This window comes from Caloenas nicobarica, chromosome 24 (genome assembly GCF_036013445.1).
Source record: "Caloenas nicobarica isolate bCalNic1 chromosome 24, bCalNic1.hap1, whole genome shotgun sequence".
NCBI classification, from domain to species: domain Eukaryota; kingdom Metazoa; phylum Chordata; class Aves; order Columbiformes; family Columbidae; genus Caloenas; species Caloenas nicobarica.
Genome location: NC_088268.1, coordinates 4266410 through 4283981, shown reverse-complemented (window position 1 = coordinate 4283981; position 17572 = coordinate 4266410). Strand labels below are relative to the sequence as shown.

The 17572-nt window shown below is 47.7% G+C and overlaps 2 protein-coding genes across 2 annotated transcripts; both read right to left on the bottom strand.

Moving 5' to 3' along the window:
• Positions 1-3283: 3283 nt before the first annotated feature.
• LOC135998246 (keratin, type I cytoskeletal 19-like) lies at positions 3284-8108 on the bottom strand. The gene is made up of 8 exons (XM_065651407.1): positions 7620-8108; positions 6667-6749; positions 5962-6118; positions 5392-5553; positions 4836-4961; positions 4460-4686; positions 3853-3983; positions 3284-3309 (listed from the first exon to the last, which is right to left on the bottom strand). The coding sequence occupies exons 1-8, from the start codon at positions 8106-8108 to the stop codon at positions 3284-3286; spliced, it is 1401 nt and encodes a 466-aa protein (XP_065507479.1).
• Positions 8109-12999: 4891 nt separating this feature from the next.
• LOC135998239 (keratin, type I cytoskeletal 19-like) lies at positions 13000-17572 on the bottom strand. Its single transcript, XM_065651399.1, has 8 exons — positions 16988-17572; positions 16169-16251; positions 15541-15697; positions 14851-15012; positions 14327-14452; positions 13984-14210; positions 13660-13805; positions 13000-13025 (listed from the first exon to the last, which is right to left on the bottom strand). Exons 1-8 carry the CDS (start codon positions 17570-17572, stop codon positions 13000-13002), a joined length of 1512 nt encoding a protein of 503 aa, XP_065507471.1.

Below are 17572 nucleotides of genomic sequence, written 5' to 3'. Positions count from 1 at the left end.
GCCTGACAGGTAGCATGAAACTCTTCTCTCCACTGAAATGTAAATGATGAGGAGTTTTTTCTTGTCCTGATAAAAAGCTAGGTGTTTGAAAACTGAGAAATCTAAGAAAATTTGATTCAGATTAGTTGAAACATATTAGGGCTCAATCATGTTTATAATTTTATTTTTAAGATCTGTTTTGAAGTGAGAGACGAAGTCCCCACCTCTCCTGCTCTCTTCTGCAGGACAGGGCGTCAGTCTGTCCCACACCAAGATGTGTGTTCGTGGGGAACATCCCAGGAACGTGTCCCCGTTGTCATGTCTGATGGTCTGAACCGTCCGTTAAAACTGGCTGTGGCACCAGGAGCTGATCTGCTGCCCTCTGCCTAAGGGGAGTCGGTCGTGTCCAACCCAGCAAACACCTCTCCTTTAGGAGAAAAAAAAAAAAAATTCTTGCATACATTATACCTGATGTGTTACTCATCCGTTATTGCAGAGACACGTACTGGTGCAACATTAAAGGGCAGCTTCAAAAGATCCACCACCCAGTGGAATGATGGTGATTATGATAGAAACGGTAATTAGGTGAGTCAGAGCTGTCAGAGACTTTTACAATACAAACCCTTTGGTTTTGGGAACTTTGTCATTTTGGGTCGAAACAGCCCCTTGCCCAGCTGAGTCTTTGGGGCCTCACCTAATGCTACTTCACTAGCAGGACCTTCATCAGCAAAGGGTCATTGTGACAGAATTACAACCTCCCCCGAGAGCCTGGGTTTCACTGTGCTCCTGCTTAATGACATGATGCAAAATACACCCGTGCCATTTGAAAAACATAAACAGGTTTTGGCAAAGAGGCGCAGCGAGTTTCAGCCTGACGTCCGTTGTGTGCACTCACACACAGGAGAGAGCAGCCGGAGGGACCTGGTGTCACCTCCTGCAATGGTCACACTCGCGTCAACCTCACTGCAGATGTGACCATTCAATACAGGAGAGTGAGAACGGGGAAAAGTGTCAGGACTGACAGCTTGGTCCGTGTTTTCAGCTCGCAGGATCTCCCCAGCACATACCACAGACACTGCTTGGTCTGTCCAGCTGAGTTTTTCTGTTAGGAGAAGCTTAACTGAGCAGTTAGAGCTGGGTTTGCCGCACGCCTCTCCCCTGGGCACCTGTCGGCAGCCTTGGTGAGATCCGAGTGCCCTCTAGAGCCAGGCTGCACCGGATTGTCCATCTCCTCCTGCATCTCCAAATATCCCACGTACTGACACACCAAATGGGTTTGAATCCCACGGCAGCGGCAGGAGGGGATGGTTTCTGCCCCACTGCGGTGTAGGAACTGCAGAGATGTGTTAGAGGGGTGTCCAGTGCAGGCGGACAGTGCTGAAATTACTGTATATTATGTATAACTGCGTTTTAATAGAATGTTATTTTAATTAAATATTATTGTACTTTAGTTCTATAGTCTAACAGCAACTTCCATTTAGCCACAGATAGTATTAGCCAAACACATCTGCATCTCCCGGCCTCTCAGTAAAGTGTAAGTCCCACTTTAGTATCTGATGTATCTGTATCTGCATCTGTATCAGTATCTGGTCTCGGTCTCGCGAAGTGCGATAACTCACGGTTTACCCTCCTTGGGCAGGCAGAGCCAGAACAGGAGAGGACTGTGCCAGCCCAGGCACTCGGGAGCGCAGGACTGGCAGGTCTGTGTTTTGTTTGGATCTCTCCGTTAAGAACAGGTGACACCTTACGGAGAGATCTGGAAAATACCGAGATGTCTGGGCTGCCGGTATTTACCAGGCGCTTTCTCCACTTCCTTGTTCTTTGGCACAAGCAGTGTTTGCGTGTAAATCCATCTGGGATCAGTCTTGTTGCTCCTCTGCTCCAAAGCCAAATACCATCCTCCCTCCACCCCCCCGTTTCCATCTCCCTGCTTATTCCAGAGCATCAACTGCCCTCAAGCAGAGGCAGAAATGCTTTTCTTCCAGCTCTGTGTGGTACATTCAGGAGCGGGATTCGGAGAAGTGCACTCACTTTTATGCTTCGAACATTTTTTAATTTCCCAGCAAAGGACTCAAAAATATTTTACGTGTGTGTAGGTGTGAGAAATGTTTGTGTCACGTTATATAGGGTATAAAAAGGGCTTTCAGGTCATCTGCTCTTACCGCCCTGTGGGTGTCTCTGCACAGCTACGGATGTCCAACCACCCCTTTGCTGTCTCAGAAGCGCAGATTCCTGATGAAATGCGAATGCTGTCGCCTCAGCACCTGCTCTCGGCTCTGCTTACAGTCACCGGGAGAGGAGGCACTTGCGCTGCACGGTCCCTGTCCCCAGGCAGGTGTGGGACACACCAGAGGTGGGATCTGCCCTGCAGAGCCCCAGACGGTCCTTGCAGACGTGCAGCAGACAGGTGAGGTCAGCAGACACCTCCCGACCCACAGGTGGCTGCGGTGCAGATCTGTCGAGACGGGTCTGACCAGCGTCGTGCTCAGCAGCCAACGGTTTAATGCCTGACGTATCTGGAGCACAGCTGGAGATGTGCACCAGGGGCGACTGCTAAGCCGGTGACTGTATGGATACACACCATCCTGAGCTTGCTTTTTCATGGATATTTCTATGACTGATCTCTCTGTTCCCCTTTCATTGACGACCTTCAGCTCCACTTAGCTCCCCTTTGTTTGTTCTGCAATGAATTTAAGCAAAATGCTCTGTGGGAAACACAGAAGCATCTGCCTGAGTTGACTGTTCATGTGGATCCTGGAGGATCCCATGCGGGAACAGGCAACGTGCAGGCTCGGGCAGGGAGGAGGGGACAAGACCTGCCATGTCCACGAGGCCATTCTCTGGCTCCTGCTGGCAAAGCAGTTTTGTTCCCACTGGAATATGATCCTGACCAGTTTACGTGACACCTGTGCATGGATTTCCAGCTTTTCCTGCTGGGGCCGTTGCAGAGGTTACCCAGCCCGGCCGAGGCTGTGGTTTGCACCTGGCTCAGCACCCCGTTTTCTAAAGGAACTCAGTTTCCAGACACAGGTTTCTTGATTGCATTAGGCAGAAGCAAAGTTTTATTAGAGAAGTTTTTTCACCAGCAGGTACATTAGTGATCCTGACTAACTCAAGTAGCTTCTAGAGAGCATTACAGAACAGAGCAGATCAGAGAAGGTGGCCCCAAAAGGCCCCTTTGGGTACATGGCAAAGCGTCGCTGAGTTACTTCTACTTTCTCTGCAGAGAGGCATGCGGTGAACAGCCAGTGTTCTTGTTTTGTCTGTGGGTTTCTCTCTGTATCACCTTCTACTCCATTCGTCCTTAATCACAAATTCTTCTGCAGGTCACTGGAGAAAAAAATGTACCAGCATTATTTGATTGGAACAGAGATAAAAGCTTTCAAATAACAAGAATTTGGTCTGGGTAGCGCCCTTGTTTCGAGCATACGCTGTCAAACCAGAGCAGTTGGCAGACAATCCAGGAAACCCCAGAAATTCCCTAAATAATTGTGTTTTAATGGGGATTTGCACTTGTAAAGTTAAAGACTTGCTCTTCTTTTCACTCCTTCCAGACTCTTTTGATAAGCTCTGTTTGCCTGTCATCTTCTTTGCTTCCAGATCTTTTCTTTATGCCCCATTTCCCCAGCTTTCTCCTGTTGGTCCCACTGCTCCCTCTGGCCTCTCATTTACTTTGTGCTACTCCAGTTCAGTCAGAACTCCTTTAAACCACTTTCTCAGCGACACGGCCAATTCTGCGCTCTAGCTGGATCCATCATAACAGACCATGCCTGTGACTAGCACAGTGACTTTCTGAGAAGACACCACTAATGTGTGTTGTCTCCTGGTCTTATTAGAAAGCAAAAAACTCTTACGTGGAAAGGCGGCTCTTACCTTGTATATCTCCAGTCTTGCAGGGTGGGACCTGGGGCTGGCAGTGGGACGATGTAGTTGTAGTATAGGTGTGACTCGTCCGAATGACGCCTCCTCCTACACCGGTTCCCACTCCGATTCCTCCGCCGTGACTAGTGGAATAAATCGGGTCAAACAAATAGGGCATTTTAGAACTTTACATGACACTGACAAAGGGCACAAAGTCTCAAACTATGTCTTTCATAGGGTTAGGGTATTTACATTGCATTCTTTTTTTCATTTTACTTTGCATTTGTGCCCTCCTTTGGTATGGAAATGCAATGCAGTTAATTGTTCTTTTGACAGTTCTCACATATTTTACTGTGGAAATGAGATTGTTACAGATGTTGACATACTATATAGTAGTTGCAATATTGTAACTAGCAGTTGACAGATTTGGTTTGTCTACTTTGCAGATCCCAAGGAATGACATTTGGTTCAGATGTGAATGTTCATCACAGTAAAATTCTTATGAGACAACTTTTTCATCTCAGTGAAAGCCTCAAGATGGGCTAAAGATTATCTCAGATTCCCAGTCTATAATACAGACCCTTGATATTTTCATTTATTCATTTAGAGATCTACTTACATAAGGTCCTGCTGTCCTCCTTCCAACAAGCACCGGTAGGTCTGAATCTCCTGCTCCAAACGGCACTTGACATCCAGCAAGGTCTTGTATTCTTGGTTCTGACACTCGATTTCTGCTCTGATTTCAGCCAATTGCTGCTCCACGCACGTGATCTGGTTCTGTAGCTCACCGAGGAGCGTGTTGTACTGGCACTCAGTCTCAGCCAGAGAGGATTCCAGATTATTTCTCTGATGAACAAGACAACCAAAGAAACAACATTCATTTAAGTGTCACCCTGGGGTTTATGATTTCCAATGCAAAAATGAAAGAGCTTTTCACCACCGTTGGCAGGTCTGGCTGTAACCGCGTCCGCGATGTCAGTAAACTCAGCACCCACCTGGCTGAGCTGAGCTTGCAGATCGATCTCCAGGGCTTGCAATTGGCGTCTCAGTTCCGTAACCTGGTTGTTGCACGTCTCCACCTCCTGACCGCTTGTAATCACCTCCCGATTCACCTCCTCAATCTGCAAATCACCAATCCAGAGTAAAGAGCTTCAGAGAATATCTGTGTAAACTGGACTTGCTTTTACAGAATGCGGTGAGCAGGTAGCAAAAAGAAAAGTGAGCAGGGCAAGTTCTCTGTGTACTGCTTGATCTTCTTACAAATCACATGAACCTTGTGACTGCTCAGTCCCTTTAATCCAAATGGGGAATATCTCAGTTCCAGCAACACACCACGAGGCCTTGCGGCAAATGCTCCTGTTCCAAATGGGACATAACAAACTGGTCAGGCAGGCCTGTGTCTCCTGTGGAACACAGGCTGTAATGAGTGCTGATCTCAGGCATCGCTGGAAGGGAAGAACTGCTTATTGTCTGCATGTCTGCTTTCTGAAACCCTCCTGTGCCCTGAGATGTGCGTGTAAGTTGGTTTTGCTGCAGATGTGCATCACTTACCTTGCACTCATACCAATCCTCCACTTCCTTGCGGTTGCGCGCTATCAGCGTTTCATATTGGCATCTCAAATCCTCCAGGATTTGCCTGAGATCTGGTCCAGGGCAGGCATTGACCTCCACGCTCACGTCTCCAGTTGATTGTTTTCTCAGGCAATTCATCTCCTGCAAACACAACCCCGATCAGATGAACACCGGCTTTTGAAAGCCAAGTAGAAGATCAGAGCTGGGTGGGCAAGGACAGCGCAGGGTCCCTCCCAGCCGTGGCCGTAAAAAGCGCTGGAAGATTGTGCAAGTGTTTTCCCCACAAATCTGCTGGGTAATTTCTTTTCTTATCCGCTGGAGTCAGCAGCAACTTTCACCCCCTCTGGCATCCCCAGTGCCAGTGCAGCCCCGGGAGCCACTGCCGCCTCTACCAGAGCTCCCGTGCCACCCCCGAGGCAGACGGGTCCAAACCCCAGCAGCGTCTGATGGGAAAGCTGTGGCGTGAAAGCGGTTGCTCTTTCAAATTCAGAGCACATTTGTGTAAGCAAAGTTTTATGTCAGGTTCTCCTCGGGACAGGCAGCACCCACCTCCTCGTGGTTCTTCTTGAGGCAGCAGAGCTCCTCCCGCAGCGACTCCAGCTGCGCCTCCAGGTCCGACCTGCAGAGTGTCAGCTGGTCCAGGACTTGGCGTAAGCCGTTGATGTCGGCCTCCACGCTCTGGCGAAGGGCCAGCTCCGTCTCGTACCTGGTTTGCGCAAGAAAGCAGAAATTCAGATCGGCAACATCACATGTGCTCAGTTTATCCAAAGATCTCCTTTCCCACCTACCCACTCCCAACTGTATTTTGTTGGCTAAGCTGAACACACTGTGCATCACATTTCTGCACTGCACTTTATGTCTGTTATGTGAAAGCTTTTCTTCCTCATCTGGTTTTTTTTCTGCTCCTGATCGCTGCATGTTTGATATCACTTATTCAGCTGCATTTCTGTTTGGCTGATCCCAGTCTGCACTGGTCTGTGATGGAAATGCAACAACTACACCACTAAGACCGCTCCCTCCAGTGCTGGTCCCCAGCCCTCACCAACAAACATTGTTGCCAAATGTTTTACCCGAGAATACTAATTAAAAGAGGTTTGGTGACCAAGAGCAAAATGCATTTCATCACTCCGTCCTGTCCTAATGTGGTTTTCTGGAGAGACTTGTCTGAAGTCTCTGTAATTAGTGCACCGAGACTCCACAAGCGAAGGAGCGGGGAGGAGGCGATGGGGTTTGTGGGTGCCAAGGGACACTCACTTCACTCGGAAGTCGTCAGCGGCCATCCTGCTGTTATCGATGTCCAGAATGATCTTGTTGTTATCAATGGTTGCGCAGACAATCTGGAAAAGAGCAGACCATGAGAGACGTCTCACAGCTTTCTGCTGTCACAGTCTATGGGTGTATCTAGACTGCAGCTAGGTAGTAAATGTTCATCATTTCCTTTTTTTGTTACCTTCTTGCTTAAGTAACCTTGTTCCTTGAGCAAAGCGTTTGCAGGAGGTGGCTTTGGCTTAACTCTCAGTCAGTAAAGAAAAGGTGTTGACTGTGTAGAGCTTGGGGCTTGAAGAGTTGTGAGGTGGGGCTTCCCAGTTTCAAGGTCTGAAGGCAAGTTCTAAAGATGCTTCACAAAGAAGTGAACCCTAAAGCACCTTCCTTGAGACATGAAGTCTCAGCTGACATTCGGGCCAGGGTGTTCTCAACTTCAAGCTTAAGGATCTTCAGGGAAGACAGTTGGTGTCTTTGAGCCTTAAGATCAGCCATAACTTTCATTATGGACATTTTAGTATCAGGCTCTTTATGCCACTGCAGCAATCCATTTTAAATACTCAGCTTTTCTCACCTAGAATTTATAATGCTTCATTTGATACAACATTTGATGTGGTTTGCTCTTGTTCTATAGTTCTCTTTGCTTTGCTCTCCCTGCTGGGGAGCACACTTGGTAATATCATATTTAGAATTGTATAATGAAAACACAATGGAACAAAGCACCCTTTTCCTTTTGAAGAGTATTATCCCACCTGTATCACCTCACAGAATGCATTTTTAATATGCACCCACACTCAACAGCGTCATAGGGGAACTTGGCAAAATTTTTGTTTGCAAAGACATTTCACAGCACCAAAGATACCTCTAACAACTGCAGTAGGTTCTAAATACAAATTCAGAAATAAGCTTTAAATAGAGGAGGAACAACTGCCAAAGAGGATTACCTGATTCTGAAGATCTTCGATTTCTTTGTAATAGCAGCTGTAGTCCCGGGGCTCACAGGACAGGCCCTGTGTCGCGTACCACTCTCTGATCCTGCACTCCAGCTCAGCATTTTCCTTCTCCAAGCACTTCACCTTGTCCAGGTAGGAAGCCAGGCGGTCGTTGAGATTTTGCATGGTGACCTTCTCATCACAGGACGAAAGCAAACAATCGCCACCAAGACCACCAACGACCACGCCACCTCCGAGGCCAAAACCGAGGCCATTGCCATAGCAGTTGCCACCTCCATAGCTCCCACCAGCCAAGCTGCCAACACTCAGTCCCCCTCCATAATTCACTCCACCGCAGTAACTCCTTCCAGAAAAACCTCTGCCACTGCCTATCCCATAGGAAGAAATCCGTGCTCCACCACCACCACCAATGATACAGCTGCCACCACTGCTCCTGCCTTTGCTAGACACCGTAATCGTCTCCTTAATGTTGCAACTCATGGCGACAGCAGTTGGAAATGCAAGCAGAAGCCTAAAGCGAGATGCACAGCTTGATATTAAATCAGACTGCGAGTTGTCCGCTGCCACAAATCTCTATTTATACCTTCCACAGTGGGTGTCACCACTGCTGCTTCCCATAAGGCTGGTGACTCCAGCCATTGGTGCCAAGAATAATTTCTCAAAGGGAAGTTTCCTTTCAAGAATCCCGGTAGACAAGGAAGATACTTTACATGTCTCTTGCTAATTTCAAAAATACATGAGCAATAATGTTTTATGAGTCATCAGCTTTTTGTTTATGATGCAAACTTACAACATTAAGCCAGGAAAAACACTGTCCTAAATTATATACCAGGAAGAAATCATTAAAGGTTATTGCATCAAAGAGCTCTTTATCTCTCATTAATTTTTTTTCATTTTATTTTGAGTTGAATAAGCAGTTTTCATGCAGGGTGCTGATGCTGGAATATGAAAGATGAAAAAGAAAGAATAAGTACAAAGTTTGACTCCCGAATGATATACGAGGAGTGAGGTAAGAACTTTGTGGAAAGATCAGAGACACAGAGATTAACCCATAAGTCTCTCCATTGGCAAAGGGACAAATCCAGAACACTCTGCTAACGAGACAAGTGAGACCATGGAGCGATCTCTTAATGGCCGGGGATGAAAGTTTCTTCATATATGGTCCAGTAATTCACAAAGGATTTGTTTCTTTATGCGGAGAGTGTAAAGCGAGGTAAAAGTACTTTAAATATTTCCTGTTGTTCAGTGAAAGATATTTCTGAAGTTTTCCTCATTATGGACAGTGGTTGTGCTGGGGAAGGTTTTGAAATGGTGAATGGGAGGGGAAACATCCTACGGGCAATTTCTCTGTCAGCGTGTGCCGTGTTCTAGAAGAAATTTGGGACTGTTGTCCTGGGAAATGTGGAACAACTGCTGGTACAGCTGGCAGAGCAATTGCTGCCCAATACAGTTCTACACTGGCTTGGAGAGGAGGGATTAAGTACAAACTAGAGGTTCTTCTCTATCACTAATGTCTCCAAATCTTAACTGGGCAGAGAAACTAAAAAGTAAGAATCCTTTCACTCTTCTGACATCAAAATTGAGGCTGAGATGTTTTGCTGAGACTCAAGAGCAATGGCCTTCTCTGCAGGGAGAATCTGTTTCTGCTGGTCCTAGAGCAGGAGACAGGCATTCCACGGCTTTCTGGCACGAACTGTTCGCTGCAAGAGATTCTCCGAACCTGCTTCACCGGAGAACAATTGAGCGCAAACTCCTGCCCAAATCCTCTCTCCGTGTCAGGACTGTGCATTGGAATCACTGTCATTATGGCAAGTAAATGATCCCACTTAGTGGACTGAATTATCCCAGAATTCATGGGTTTGCCCATCATTTTATTGCTCTTATTCTCCTTATTTGTGTTGAAAAGATGCCTCCCCTTATCTCTGCTTCTTTGGATGTTGCTTATCCAGCACGATGAAAGCCAGCAGCATTCCACCGGTATCTCCGATGGGCTGGAGACAGAGAGATTTGCTCAGAGCAATTTGCTCAAAGACAACGTGACTGCGGCAGAGTCTGCAATCACCCAGGTCTGCAGCGCTCAGTGTCAGCACGATGTGCTCCACTCCCTCCCTTCATACGAAAAGCTCAGAATAGGTAAAAACTCTAATAAAGTGATTGTGTATAGAGAGGAATATGCGGATTTCATTACTAGGACTGGAGAACATAATTGGAGTCAGGGCGTGGTGGTAAGAATGAACCGAAACTGATGTAATGCTGCATGGCTTGAAGCTTTGCCTGCGCTGCGGATGATTCTCCAGGAGTTTCCCAAGAGCTGTCTGCAGCAAGCATCTTTTCTGAAGCGAGCGCACATTCCTTCCCCTGCTCCCCAGTTATCATTTTAGCACATCAGAGCAATGCAGGCAGAAACACGGGATGACTTACTCCTTTGTGGGAGTGGAAGATGTCTACATGCCGATTGCGGTAATTAGTGCGGAGAGCAGAAAGGATGGCTCCTGCTCTTTGGAGGTACGTCGGTCCCCCTGGGACCCTGTAGCTTTATCCATTAGACCCACATCTTTCTGCTCAGGGTCTTCAGCAGGCAGCTTTGCCCAGGATCCTCACGTGGCACATGCTTGCCCTCTTTGTTGATATTTTCCCTTTTTGTCTTCAGTGGGTGCACTAGTTAAGCTAAGATAAAAATAAATAATTGTTCTGAAGACCTTAAAAAAAATTAAGTTTTCCCTCCTATTTTCATTCAATTATTTGAACTCATAAACTTCCTGGGTCTGTCTCATTAGCACAAAGAAATATGGAAATCTCATGGAAATGTGTTTTCCAGCCCAAGGTTTGCAGCTCCATAATTTGCAGCTCTTTAATATACAGGTTGTTTCCAGGATGTTTTTTGCTGGGGAACTGTTTATCACAAGCTCCCTTCTCATGAGCTGCTCTGCAGACGCATCTCAACTCATAGGTCCACAAACAACATCACAGCGTCTCAGGAGCCGAGTCTGTGCGGCCCTGGGGACTTTCCAGAGGCATATTCATAAAGTCTGGATCATTAGAGTCCTTCTGGCCGTGTCATTAGGTCTCTTTCACCTCTCAGGAATTTAGGACAGCTCCTTTGTGAAAGCGCACGTGCTTCGGATCGGATGGGAAGAGTGGGAAAGGTTTGATAGGAGCACAGGGAGTCAGGTGGAGCAGCCAGGTGTCACCACCAGTTCGCGAGAGGAGACGAGCCCAGAGCTGGTGGGAATCAGCTGGGGCTCCCAGAAGAGATGGGCAAGCTTTTGTATGTTATGGGGAGCCTAGAGCTGAAAGGCTGAAAACTGGAAGAGCCTCAGCACAGGATCTTTGTATTTTTAGAAATGAGAGTGTGGGGACTGGTAGATGGGGAAGGATTGAGGCCAGCAAGGGCAGCAGGGGGTTCTCTGTCTTTTTTTTTCACTAAACAAGGCAGAAGACAATGGGAAAGGAAAAGGGAAAGATTTGCTTTCCAGCTTCTCAGTGAAAGCTCTGAGAGTGACTCGGATATACACAGAGGAGCTCAACCAAGGGGTATTTAAAGAAGACTTGATTTAGAGTCTTGGTTTAAAAGCTTCTACCTGTGGCCACTTTTCCAGGTCATTATTGCAGTTGTTCCAATACTGCATTTTCTTATTGTGCTCTAGCCCCTGGATACTACTGGGTTTACTGTCTGGTAGATGAAATAAAAGAAATACCACTGAGGCATCTTCTGTCTATGGTCTTGTACAGCAGGAGAAGGGCAACTTTAACCTGTTCCCTGATAAATTAATGATTGAGCATCTTCAGACACTTGCTACGGGCCTTGGAGATGCTGTTTTCCTGGAAGGCTTCTGGTTGTGTTAAGTCTGTTTCTGTACTAACAGAGAAATTGGTGTCTATAAAAGAGCTGACGCTAGCAAAGTGTGCCTCACTATACTCCATGTATGGTCCTGAAATGTTTTTTATGCTCTTTCTACTCCTCCACTGCAAGGCTGGTTGTTCATAACCTCCAGCTTTTGAGGGAAAAGGAATAACCAGCTTTTCTTTGCCAGGTCATCTCATAAGTGAGTATGACTCTTTCTGCAACAACCACATCACAGTGTACCAGAACTAACAGCAGCCGTATCCAGCGCTCTGCTTTTAGCTGTGAACGTGCAGGGTGGAGTGGACACGTAAAACCCATCACTACTGGGTTTTCTGGACCAACAGGTGATTTAATCCCCAAAACACCCTCCAGCTCGTAATGGCTTTCAACTGAAAACTCTCCAAGCCCAGACTGACTCTGCCCGCTCGCCACGGCCGGTTCCCACGGCTGCACCCACCAGAAGTGCCCCAGGGCCCCGAGTTCCCAAACTGCCGCCCTGGCTGCTCTGGGCAGGTCGGTGCCACACGGCTGCTGTTGGTCAGGAAAGGATCTTTGCTTTGCTCGGGAGGTCTAAGCTGGAATGGCTCTTTGTATCCAAAGGCCCTACCTGGCTTTTCGCTCCATTGTATTCGCTGTTGAGCTGCACTTTTTTAGCTCCCATCCTGCCCTCCCCAGTTCTCCAAAGAAGGTGTATTTAATCTAAGTGGGATCTTTCAACAGTTCCTGGTGTCCAGGTTGAAACTCTTTGAGATAGAGGGATGACCAGCAAATGACTCAGTCACTATGTGAAAATAGATAGGAAATAAACTTTTTGCCTCCAGACATTTTCCCAATGGGAAGATTACTATAAAATGAAAGAGGTAGGTCAAAATATAAACCATCAGCAGAAATTTAATCAGTCGTGGAGACTATCTCCTCTTCAACCTAATGCCAGTCCCCATGCTGGATGATGAAGTGCGAGAGGGCACAGCCCAGATGTGTCAGTGCTAGACGGGGGACGAGGCAACCTGTCTCCAGATGTTCCATCACTGACTTTCAAAATGCATCTAAAATTGTGTTTTGGCACCATGTTCTGTATGGATCCTGGAGGATCTTACGACAAAGCAGCTTTGTTCCCAGTGCAGTGTGATCCCGACCAGTTTACGTGACCCTGGATCAACACCTGATTTTCTAAAGGAACTCACTTTCTGGACACAGGTTTCTTGATTGCATCAGGCAGAAGCAAAGTTTTATTAGAGAAATTTTTTTCACCAGCAGGTACATTAGTGATTATACTACTGGTTAACTTCAGCAATAGTCATGGTGGTTGGGCACATGCAGAAATACAGAGTGGAAAAAAGCAAATAGCAAAAATAAAGCAGAATGTGGCCCAACGCTCTGCTTATTCCTCTGACACATTGCTTAGCAGTGCTGAGTAATACGAAAGAGCTCCTTGCTCTTTGCAGACGCTTACAGTAAATATTCTCTTTCTTTATCCACGGCTCTACTTCAGGGTTCTCTTGTTGAATATTCTCATTTCTCTGCTTAATCACAAATCCTTCTGCAAGGCACTGGAGAGATCAAAGGAGACATTACTTTGTTTATGGCAAAAATGGATTCTTTCCCACACTGTCATTCCATACACATGATCATTTCTCAAGCCAATTCGATTAGAATTTCAGATAAATACCATCCCTTCCTGGAAAGGTCTGATTGTTACCTGCTAGTCAGGCAGGTGGGATGTGTAGCTGGCTTGAGCGTGGTTTGCCCCGTTACATAAAAACGCCCAATGGTAGAAGCTGCAGATGTGGCACCAGCTAAATCTGGTGAGGGAACAGCAAAAAGGTCCTTGCCAGAACAAAGCCCCTGCTCGCTCCCATTCTCCTGGACCAACTGTCATTCTGTTTCTTTCTTTCTTTTTTCAGTTTGCTGGAAGTTTCCCCTTGAAATATGGTAGTTTTCTGCCAGTATTCTCACGATTCCTACTTTTTCTCCTGATTTCCAGGCACTCTGCTTTCTCCTACTCTTTCCTTTGTCCCAGATTTCATGCCACTCCCTCCTTTCAATTCCCTGTGCCTTGCCTGCCTGCTGACTGCCCTTCTCCTTTCGATCCCTCTTCCCTCTCCCTCCTTATACCTATAAGCTCCTTTGTTGTGTTAGAATAGAGAAAGCTCTGGAAATCTTTTGGAGTGTTGCAGTTCTTACCTTGTATCTCTGCAGCTGCACAGGTTGGTATCTGGGCAGACGACGTGTAAGTGTGGCTTGTTCTAATGATACCTCCTCCTCCTATTCCACTTGTTCTTGCAACTCCTCCTCCTAGACCCGAAGACTGACCAATTCCTCCTTGCTGACTGAGGGAACAGGAAAATAACATTTTAGATAAGGAAATAAGAGATTTTTTCATTGTCCCTGCTGCTCTCGATCTGTTTTCCTTTTTGCCTCCACCTATTGCTCACTTTGCTTTTGCATGAAAATACCCGTGACACGGGTACTTTATTGCACCGTTTGGTGCGTCTCAAGCCTGCTTACATGAGGTCCTGCTGCCCGCCCTCCAGCAGGCAGCGGTACGTGTGGATCTCCTGCTCCAGACGGCACTTGACATCCAGCAGGATCTTGTACTCCTGGTTCTGACACTCCATCTCTGCCCGCAGATCCGCCAGCTGCTGCTCCACGCACGTGATCTGGCTCTGGAGCTCAGCAAGGTGGTTGTTGTAGCGACACTCTGTCTCGGCCAGCGAGGATTCCAGGTTGTCCCTCTGAGGAGTGACATGTGGCACAACGCAAACCCGGGCGTGAGAAACGCTGTCTTTAAAGTACGAATTCTTACATCAAAGCCTAACTGAGCTGAGCTTTGCAGCAGCTCAGCACCCACCTGGCTGAGCTGAGCCTGGAGATCGATCTCCAGGGCTTGCAATTGGCGTCTCAGATCCGTAACCTGGTTGTTGCACGTCTCCACCTCCTGACCGCTTGTAATCACCTCCCGATTCACCTCCTCAATCTGCAAATCACCAATCCAGAGTAAAGAGCTTCAGGGAATGTTTCATGTAAATCAGATTAAGTATTAAGGAAAGTTGGCAAAAACCAAGAAATGAGGAAGGTTTGGGTGAGCTCATTCATCCTAATGGAGTGTAAACCCTGCTCGTCATTCCCCTTGCTCTTCCCATAGTCCAGTTCTCATTACTTACTGCTTTGCAAAGCCTCAAGTCTGACTATTGCAGCAATTCCTGTCACCCCATGGAATGGACACACAGTGGCAGCATCCCCTCTGTCACTTGGCCCGTTTAAATCAATGCTGAACACTGTTACAGCATATTGTGTGGTTTTAATGTGTAATCAGTCACTGTGGAACCATCACCTGGGTGTTGGCCGTGGAAAGTCAGGGCTAAATTCACTCACCTTGCACTCATACCAATCCTCGACTTCTTTGCGATTGCGCTCGATCAGCGTTTCATACTGGCACCTCATCTCCTCCAGGATCTTTCTGAGGTCTGGGCCGGGACAGGCATTGACCTCCACGCTCACATCTCCAGTCGATTGTTTCCTCAGACAGTTCATTTCCTGGAAACACCACCCAGGTCGAGCCAATTTTTTTAAAAAGAAAGGAAAAGCTGAGGGAGCACAACCCAGAGAGGGTCTCTGCTGGACACCCACAGCTCCTAATTAACACCTATCATCTCCACCAGCCACTGGCCCCTCCGCCACCAGCGCCGCAGGGTGGGGACCACGGAGAGGGGACCACGGAGAGGGGACCACGGAAAGGGGACCACGGAGAGGGGATCATGGAGAGGAGACCATAGAGAGGGGACCACGGAAAGGGGACCACGGAGAGGGGATCATGGAGAGGGGACCATGGAGAGGGGACCATGGAGAGGGGACCACGGAAAGGGGACCATGGAGAGGCGACCATGGAGAGGGGACCATGGAGAGGGGACCACGGAAAGGGGACCATGGAGAGGGGACCATGGAGAGGGGACCATGGAAAGGGGACCATGGAGAGGAGACCACGGAGAGGGGACCACAGAGAGGGAGGGCGATGGATCCTGCAGGAATTGAGGCTGTGGAGGCGCGGGGACAGGCAGGACCCACCTCCTCGTGGTTCTTCTTGAGGCAGCAGAGCTCCTCCCGCAGCGACTCCAGCTGCGCCTCCAGGTCCGACCTGCAGAGCGTCAGCTGGTCCAGGACTTGGCGTAAGCCGTTGATGTCGGCCTCCACGCTCTGGCGAAGGGCCAGCTCCGTCTCATACCTGGCAGTGAGAAAGAATGCAAGAAAGAGTCACCAGCATCTGACACGACCGTTTGCTCTTTTTTTCATTCGACCGTCCGTCTGTCATGCGGTATTTTCCTCACTAGCCTCACAGAACGCTGAGCAAAGCAGTGTAAGGCTCGGTCCGTTAAATCTGCTCTCAGCGTTCCTTCTCTGGAGCTTTCACACGGGGTGGAGGTGCCGCTCACCCGGCAAGGATAACCAAAAGTTTCCCCTTTGAAAGACACCACGAGCCAGAATGGTCCCTCCTGTGGGTCCCTTGTGCTTTCTGAAGAACTCCCATCTCCACCCACAAATACCTTCTTGGCCCAAACTTTCCGTCTTGGAGCTGCCACTAATTAAGGCAGCTCTAGAGGCGGGGGATGAAAGAGTTTTTCTGCGTAGCCTCCAGCACTGAGAGCTCCTTCTCAGCAGCTCTCGGTGACAAAGGGGACAGCCAAGGGACACTCACTTCACTCGGAAGTCATCGGCTGTCATCCTGCTGTTATCGATGTTCAAAATGATCTTGTTGTTGTCTATGGTTGCGCAGACAATCTGGAAAAAAAGAATATTCACTCCTTCAGTCCTCAAGTCCGGCAGTGGCCACAATCCACCTAGTCTTTTAAATCTGAATCTTACTTTCATGGATAAGAGATTTAAAAGCTTTGTTTCATGACTTAATTATAAGTCTGTCTCATTCTGTCTGCTTCCTGGATTCTTTTCACTTTATTTTTCTCTGTTCATTGGTATCCTAGAATTTTTGCCAAACACACTTTACAAACAAATGGTTTTAATTTTAAATTACATACTCCAAATGTGTTATGGCAGTGCTCTCTTTGATCGTAATTTAATTAGATGTCAGATGTTTTCCCATTCTGTATGAAAGAGTAAAGTTGTAAAAAAAGGAAATAATGTTTAACTGGAATCCTGCAAGACTGATGACAGAATAGTAAAATTCAGGCAAATCCATTATTTATTTCTCTTTAAGTTGCTTTCTTGGCATATATCTATTAAACATCCTGGCACAAACCTAATTCAGAAAGACTACTGAGCCAACCCAGATGTATTCCATGAAGAGAACATTTTCTCCTTCAGATGTATCTGATGGATAAAAACAATGGAAACAGTCCAGACACTTGAGGTTTTTACCTCTGAGCTCCAGGGCTTAGTGGCTGTTTATGAAAAAGCATTTTCCAGCAATGAAACGTTACTCTTGGTAACTACATCAAGTTGTGAACCAACACTGTGGGAGAAGCTTACAAGGGAGAAAGCAGCTGAGAAACAACGTTACCTGATTTTGCAGATCTTCTATTTCTTTATAATAGCAGCTGTAGTCCCGGGGCTCACAAAAGGGGCCCTGCTTGGCGTACCACTCCCTGATTCTGCACTCCAGGTCAGCGTTTTCTTGTTCCAGGCATCTCACCTTGTCCAGGTAAGAAGCCAGGCGGTCGTTAAGGTTCTGCATGGTGACCTTTTCGTCACCAGAAAGAAGAATGCCATCACCAGCAAAACCACCTCCACCTACCCCTCCACCAAGCCCGATCCCAAGGCCACCTCCCATGCCACCGCCAAAGCGAGCGCTGCCACCGCTGAACCCCATGCCTGAGCATCCTCCGAGGACGGCAGCTCCTAAGCCACCTCCATAGTTTCCCCCAACCACGCTGCCGGTGCTCAGCCCTCCTCCGTAATTCACACCACCGCAGTAGCTTCTACCAGAAAACCCTCGGCTACCACCTATCCCGCAAGTCGTGTATCTTCCAGAGGAGACCGAGGAGATCCGCGCTCCGCCACCACCACCACCGCCACCGATCACGCAGCTGCCGCCGCTGGTCCTGCCCCTGAGAGAGCCCGTTGTCTGCTTAATACTACAACTCAT

Bases quoted from the DNA above. Each gene is read 5' to 3' on its own strand.
- LOC135998246 (XM_065651407.1), bottom strand. From the start codon at position 8,108: ATGAGTTGCAACATTAAGGAGACGATTACGGTGTCTAGCAAAGGCAGG. The intron at 6,750-7,619 runs GTAATCCTCTTT...GCTCTTTTCCAG, and splicing joins TCGAAGATCTTCAGAATCAG to ATTGTCTGCGCAACCATTGA. The intron at 3,310-3,852 runs GTAAGAGCCGCC...TTTTTTCTCCAG, and splicing joins CAAGACTGGAGATATACAAG to TGACCTGCAGAAGAATTTGT.
- LOC135998239 (XM_065651399.1), bottom strand. From the start codon at position 17,572: ATGAGTTGTAGTATTAAGCAGACAACGGGCTCTCTCAGGGGCAGGACC. The intron at 15,013-15,540 runs GTGGGTCCTGCC...TGGTGTTTCCAG, and splicing joins TCAAGAAGAACCACGAGGAG to GAAATGAACTGTCTGAGGAA. The intron at 13,026-13,659 runs GTAAGAACTGCA...TGATCTCTCCAG, and splicing joins TGCAGCTGCAGAGATACAAG to TGCCTTGCAGAAGGATTTGT.